This window comes from Empidonax traillii, unplaced genomic scaffold (genome assembly GCF_003031625.1).
Source record: "Empidonax traillii isolate 1590-97213 ecotype Southwest subspecies unplaced genomic scaffold, ASM303162v1 scaffold870:size258474, whole genome shotgun sequence".
NCBI lineage: Eukaryota > Metazoa > Chordata > Aves > Passeriformes > Tyrannidae > Empidonax > Empidonax traillii.
The window spans coordinates 77,733-85,181 of NW_020956063.1; the positions used below are offsets into that span (position 1 = coordinate 77,733).

The window sequence follows — 7,449 nt, forward strand, 5'->3', positions numbered from 1 at the left end:
TAAAAATGGGAGTTATATTTCCCCTTTTCCAGTGCACATAAACTTGTGCACCTACAGGTTCCTTAAATGGTCTCCAACCTGATCTTCTCGAGCAGGCAGTTCCTCATTTTCCCAGTCCCTGCCTTTGCCTTCTGCAACTTGGTAGGTGTGGTTGGAACACTTGCTGGTGAAGACTGAAGCAAAAACGTCGTTGAGTACCTTCTCCATGTCCTGGATAACCAGGTTTCCCCTTTCCTTCTGGATGTGTACCTTCCAAATGTATACCCGACTTTTGTGATCATTCTGTCTTCACATGCATTGCAAGCTAGTGATGATCCGCTGTGTAGTGGTCTCTAATGTGGTATGGAAACATGGCCCAGCAGAAGGCAGGGCTCTACTCTCTCTGACATATTGGTGAGTGAGTGTCTCCTGTGGACTATCTTCAGAGAACAAGAGATAAATGTAGAAACAGCTTGGTGCTCTGTTGGGCAGTAGAGTTGTTCAGTGTCTTATTACAGTATAGTGATCCTTAGGAAAGGCACATCCCTGGCAAAGCTAAAATCTTTTTATTATCTAGGTAAAATTAATTTAGAGAATGATTAACAACTCTTTGGCCTTTAAAAGTGTTTAATGCTGTGCTCTGTTGTGGCCTTTTATCATAGCTTCTTTTATTCTATCGCATTACACATTTGACTTATTTCTCCAAACTGGTAAGTTGTATGTGCCTTTGTAGTCCAGCAATCCAAGTCTCAGACATCAAAGGTGCTGTGTTGTTTGCAATGAAAAAGCAGAGCTATAGGTAAAAGTAGATTTGTACAGCACAAATTACTTCTGTTTGTGGAACCAAATGCTAGGAATTTTAAAATAAGGATTGACTTGTGAGCAAAAGTTAGTAATCCAGATAGTGGGAGGTGAAGTTCAGAAGGTTGTAGTTTGCTACACATGTAGCATTCAAAATTAGAAATCTATTGTAGGTGAAGAGCTTAAAGGGAAAAAATTATAGTTCTATTGCTGTTTGAATTTTCATTAATAGCCTGATTCTTGATTCTGTTACTGGTTCTTTATGGTCAGGGTTTTTTAAACCAAGGGGATTAACACTGTTGTGTTCCTGGATCCAGGCTGGGATGTCAAGTATGCTGGAATTTGTCTTTCAATGTCTCTTTTTAACTTGTTGCAGATACTTCAGCAGTTCCTACGTTTAAGACAGAGCCTTCTCCCTCACTACCTTCTGCTGGTTCTCTGCCCATCATGGTGTCCACCACTGCTTCGCTTCTGCCTTCAGCATCACAGCATGCAGCAACGTTGTGCAGTTTGCCTCAGTCCAGTGATCTGACCAGCAGCTCACTCTCCCAGTTAAGCAGGTACAGTAGGAGTTGTGATAAACTGAAAGGGGTTCAGTTGTGGGGAAAGGACAGATGTAAGGGTGATTGCATATGGGGCTATCAGGCACAAGGGTCTCCTTTTCTGACATTAACTAGAATTAGGAGAGAGATTCGGAAGAGACCAGGATTTTTCTGGTTGCAAGGTATGAGCTCTGGGCTGCCTCTTTATGCTGCCCTCAAGTTTTCATGGTATATAAACAACTTTGTGTTTCAAGGGGCTCTTGCTTCAATAATGTCAGCTAAATTTAGTTTGTTTTTCCTACTTTGCCTGCAGTGCCTACTCTTTGTTTACTGTCGTATGTTTGAAATCATTCCCTAACAATTTACTTCCTGACTAATTTTGAAGTATTGTATTTTCATTTATATTTGCATTTCTTAAAATTAAAAAATAGAAATAATTTCATAGGCCAAAGTGTGTGTCTTTTTCTAAGATATTTCCTTAAGACATTTTGAAATATCAGATTGGTGTTCCTGGAAGTGCATTTAGCACATTTTAGCTCATTAGCACTGTCTGATTTTTCAGTGCCTGTTACTTGAGCTTTGTCCTTGGGCAGGTGACATCCTGAGGCTGTACTGGTTATGTTTTAATACTTACCTTTATACTGTATTTGTTAATATATGAAACTTATTTTATGGACTATCACAGTGTTTTCTGTGTTTCACAGCTAGGACATGGTCTCTTAATACACTAGTGTTTTCTGTTGAATACAATGGGAAATGTGTCAAATAACAAGAATTAATCCATTCACATTGAAAACATCTTCTCCTGACATTTGTTTGTTGAAAAGCTGTGTACATTGTTAGAAATTTTAGTTGGAGGATCGATGCTGTTGGACAGATAGAAATAGTTGTCTCTATATTTTGTTTTTTTCATTAAATGGTAGTAGGATATTAGTTAATGAAAAATATCTGTAGGGGTGTGTGAATATATACACACACATATCTATGTTCATATATACACACACTCCTACAATTTTTTCTTTAATATTCTACTATGTGTGTATTTGTATACACATACCTACAATTTTTATTCTTTAATATTCTGCTACCTACTCCATGTTTGTATATATATGTGTGTGTATATACATAGACATATATTTAAAATGTTTTAGGAAAAATTAATTTTATTAACTCTTAGCAAATTCTTTCTAGCTCCCTTTCAAATCATCAGAGTAGCCTCTCCCCTGCCTCAGTGTTGTCTTCAAGCACATCACATGTGGTAAGTCCTATTTGCATTTCGACAGATGTTTGGCATATAGTCAGTTTATCTGATGATTAAGACCCTCTCTTAGTTCAGTGTTTCCCAGTATGCTAAGAACTGAAACGAGCTTTATCTCGGGGAAGGAGGACTGCCAGCTCTCTAGTGGTAAAAAAGTCTTTACCACTTGTGATTTGTACTAGATCAGGAATAGCTATTACAGAGACTTGCCAGTCGCACAACTGTAGAGAAATTTTTTGTGCCGGCAAGGGGGAATGGAATAAAGAAAAAATTTCTTATAACAAATGTGTTTAAGAAAACAAATAAAACTTTAGAAGTGGTTGCCTGAAACTGCTCTAAAATGTGGACTGTTAGCAGTCTCCACTGGAGAGGTTAGCTGGCAAAATGCAGGTGATGGCATGACGCATGTCATGACAAATGCCTCAGGACAGATGATTTTAGAGTTTTTCATGCGACATTGTTGTCACCTGTGATTTTAAGGCATTAGAGATAACTAGACAAATGGTAGTGAGCACAGTGCTGTAGATGAAGTTGCACAAATGAAAGTCAGAGACACGCTGCTTTGTTCTGTCTGTACAATCCCAATTGGGGTGTGCAGATAGATTACTACTTTTCTTTATTCTTGAATTTTGGTAATGCTCCATCCCTGCTGTATATGTAACTTTAAAAATCACCCTTATCCAAATGTCCTTCTTTTCTGTTTTTAGAGTTCTTTTTGGCTTCTGTGTGTTGAGGACACTGTTTTGCAGATGTGATCAGCTTACAGCTAAGGCACTGTATTGTGGTGGATTCAAATCAGGAACTCCTTTATCCTCATGTGTTCCTGTAATACATCTGGTCTGCGTTTCAGTTTACCACATTGACTCTGTTGTGGGGCACTGCAGTTTAAATCTTTTAAATTCCACAAATGCATTGAGGAAATCACAATAGCAGGTCCTGTATTTTGAAAACAAATGCTGTCTTTTGGAAGAATGTAGGAGTTTATTTAACAAAACAAATACTAGCTTAAAGGAGTATACAAGCCAAAAGGACAAGAAATAATGAAATGGAGTGACATTTGAGTTACTGTGGTATAATTTTGTAATAATACAACTGTTTGAATTTAACTTTTATGTAATAATTTTCTTTGAATACTTTAAAATCACAATTATGCAACTTATTTGCTCTCCTTGTACATAGATAATGCATTATTTTTTACATGTGCTGCTGTTACTTAAAAGATTGTTGGTTTTGATTTTTAGTTTTGTTCCCTCCCCCCAGCATCTTTCACTGTGCCTCATTTGCTGTGTGATCCTCATTCTTTTTGTCTCTTTTCTAGCACACTAGTGTTGAGAACACAACTTTGCTCCAGCCTTCAGCAACCTTTTCAACTACTTCAACCTCAGCCACTAGCACCACCTCCTCGGTTGTCAGCATGGCAAGCAGTATGAACACTACAAACAGCCTTGGCCTGAGTGTTACCAGTGTGTCTGCTACCACACGAGCAGCTCCCTTAGTGTCTTCAGGTTTGCAATATTAACAGATGATGTGGATAGACAGAGGACTTCAGTCAGCAGGGCTGTCAGTTGAGCATCTTGTGAACCATAGCTATGCTAAGAAATCCTCTCTTGACTAGCATTTTCAGCATGCTTTTTTTTACTGGGTTATAAAATAAGATTGCTTGGGTTTGTGTATTTGAAATATTTTTTAGGATATTATGTGACATTTGTGTAGCATATTCCATCCCCAAAGAGCTTTATAAATAGAAACCAGAGCAGTTCTGACTTCGGAAGTTTTGGACTAGGAGATTCACCCTTTTTGTATTCCAGCTCTTGGCGGTGAATTCACATTAGCTTTAATTTCAGTCTTCTCTGTGACTTGAATTCATTTGGCAGTATCAAAATATACTGCAGTGTCCTTATTATGATATGCCACATCCCTACTGCCATATCTAGAGAAAGGAAAAAGGTGTGATGTCTGTGTCATTCCACAGAAAATAGCACTTCAGAAAAAGGAACCACAGAGAAGGTTGGGAGGCTTCCTACATTGAAGTGAAAGCAATGCTAAATTCTTTTTCTTCTCTAATCAGCTTGAACTGCTAAAAGGAAATCCTATGGAGGGAAGCAAATGATTTAAATATTAAGATGACACTTACTGAAGAATTTCTCATTTCCATAGCTTGTAAATAAAGTGTCTGATGACTGGTCAAAGTGCTTTTTTTTTTAATCTTCTGCTTCCTAGCACTCCTTCACGTAGGCAACTGAAACCATTTCAATCTCCTCTTTGCTATTCCCAGCTGCAGTAAGTCACCCACAAAAAGTATGCTGGCAACATTTAGTGCTTTCCAGTCTATTGCAGTGTTGACAGAATAGAAAATGAAAGGAGATAATTTGTTCTTAGACTGAGAACACTGCCTGAATTTTGCCTTCATGATATGACCAAGGAAAGGAGAAGTTCCTGTAATTCTTGTAATTCTCTTGGACAGAGTAAATAACAAAATCAGATTGTTTTCTGATGGGACTGTTTTCAGTCTTAAGTAGCCTGTGTTTTCCCTTCCTTGAGGCATGGGTAAACTCCCCAGGCTATTTTGAGTGTTTTCATCAATCAGCACAAAATTCTTCTGCATAGTTCTGCTCTTTACAAGCTAAGACAGTGCAGCTGCCAGGACTCATGAGCTATCTTGTCTCAATACTGAAGCCTTTTCTTTTCTAAAGACTTAATAAAGTGTCTGTATTTTGATTCTACAGGCAAAACTCCCCCAAATCTGCCTCAAGGTGTACCACCTTTATTGCATAACCAGTATATTGTGGGACCTGGAGGACTTCTACCTGCCTACCCAGTAAGCAATTTAATTGTTTGTCCTTGATTGCTTAAGCCGTGGTGCAAGTGGGCCCTCCAGGCCTCCTGTTGTCTATGCCAAGGCATTTCTGTTGGCACATGTTGTACCTGGAATTCTTGTTCCAAACACTGAAGAATGTGAAATGTATTCAGTGAGGGTTTACTGTTGGTACAGACCTGATCTGGCTCCTCTTGAAGATAAACATGCATGTTGCTATGGTTTTCAACCTTATCAGGTTTTAGGCCCTTTGAATAAAATTAAACCCATTTAGGTTTGTGTTACTGGAATAGATAGTATTACATAGTGTTATGGTTTAGTTACATGAAGATTTTCTTGTTTAATTTTTCATATCATCACATGGTTTTGGAGAGCGCAAGAGGACACCTCCCCTCTCTTCCCCTATGAACCGGTGGGGGTACGGAGGGATGAAAGGTCCTGACAGGAAATATGGCCAGAACTTAGGATAAACTTGCTAGCAGGACCAGAACACGCTCACTCAGGTTCCAGAGGGCAAAAGTGCAGTCGAGATCCTCTCTGTCTCTCATTGTGGTTCTGGTCTCTGGTCAGTTTTCCCACCTCACTGCTACTGTTGCTGCTCGGCTGGGCTGCACTTCGAGCCACGCTGCCTGTGCCGCAGCAGCCATCCCTGCAACCTCCCCTCTGCTTGAAGTCGGGGCAATCATCCCTGCCACCCAGAACTGTGCCACAGCAACCATCCCTGGTGCCTCCCCGCTGCTCGAAGCCACTGCAACCATCCCTGCTGCTGCTGCTGCTGCCGTTACTGCCCTGGAGTAGCGCCGCTTGCCCACTATCACCACCACTTCGCACTCCCTGCCTCTGCTGACCACTGCTGCTACTGCTGCTGCCCCTACTGACTTGGAGTAGCACCACTGGCACCACTCTGCACACCAGTTTTTTCCCCCCCCAGGTCTGAACATGACCTCCATCAGGACTGAATTGCCATCTCAGTGGCATACACTGAAAGAGTGGTTGTAGGTGACATTCTTTTCTGTTATTGTTTTTTTCTTTTGTTCTGTTTTGTTCTCTATTTTTAGTAAAACTGTTATTAATTTTCATACTTCACTTGAATGTTTTGTAATTTTAAAAAAAAATTGTCATTTTGGAGGGGGGGTGTTTTTATTTCATCAGAGGTCCCGCCTCCTGAGACATATCAGTAAAGCAAGACAACGTGAGACAATGTGTGAAAAAGTGGAAAAAGAATAACGGTTTTGAATAATCCATTTGTGTATTGGATATAGAACCCCTCAGGCATCATTTTATTTGATTTATTCCTGTTTATTTGGCATGTATTCCTGCATATGTATTTCCCATTCATAGGTGTTTATCTCAAAATGGATTCTAAACCCAAGATTGCTGTGGCTATTTTTAAGTTTGTAACTTGGATTCATGGGGTTGTAAATTCAATGCCTATAAGTCTCCTTCAGAATGTATTTTCAGGATTGTTTTCCTACCCAACCTAAGCTGTTATCCCTGGAGGCTTAGTGATAATGGCACCCAATCTGGAGGAGGAATGCAGGGGAATGTTTTCTCCCAATTCTTCACCCATTTCTCCTTCAGGTCTGCCACAACAGTTTTTGAAGAGTTTAAATTCTCTCTAGATGTTAGAGATACCTTACTCTTTGTATCTTTGACAGTTTTCATTATGATGCTTCTTCTTATTTAAGAAGGTAGGACCAAGATCTATCAGGAATGTGCCCAGAAGCCCACCCCAGGAGTGGATAGTTTTGAGTGGCATGGGCTATGGGAGGACATGGGTAAGTTCTTGGAGAATGTTTCTGCTCCAATGACCTGGAAGTTCACCCTTGAACAACTGCAGGACCCTATCAAGGTGATGAGATCAGTGAGGGAAAAGTGCCACGGTAGATCTATGGAGGGGCAGCTTGTGGTTGCATGTGGAGCCCTCGCCACTGCCTACCGAAAGCTGCTCAGCATGGTGCAGCACCTCCCGGAGGAAAAGAATGGGAACAAAACACCTGACACCATGGCAACTCAGAGTCTAACAAAACCAGAGGGACAACCCCAGCCAATAG

The 7,449-nt window shown here is 40.2% G+C and overlaps 1 protein-coding gene across 3 annotated transcripts in view; it reads left to right on the top strand.

Annotated features, from left to right (window-relative positions):
• The window catches only part of LOC114067150 (ubiquitin-associated protein 2-like), a 121,546-nt gene that overhangs the window by 65,923 nt on the left and 48,174 nt on the right, over positions 1 to 7,449 (top strand). For 2 of the 3 annotated variants that reach the window (XM_027902414.1, XM_027902416.1), the window contains 4 exons: positions 1,157 to 1,340; positions 2,514 to 2,580; positions 3,899 to 4,085; positions 5,307 to 5,398. In XM_027902414.1, coding sequence (XP_027758215.1) covers positions 1,157 to 1,340; positions 2,514 to 2,580; positions 3,899 to 4,085; positions 5,307 to 5,398 — 530 coding nt within the window. The remainder of the gene's footprint in view (positions 1 to 1,156; positions 1,341 to 2,513; positions 2,581 to 3,898; positions 4,086 to 5,306; positions 5,399 to 7,449) is intronic. The other variant, XM_027902415.1, reaches the window with a different exon arrangement.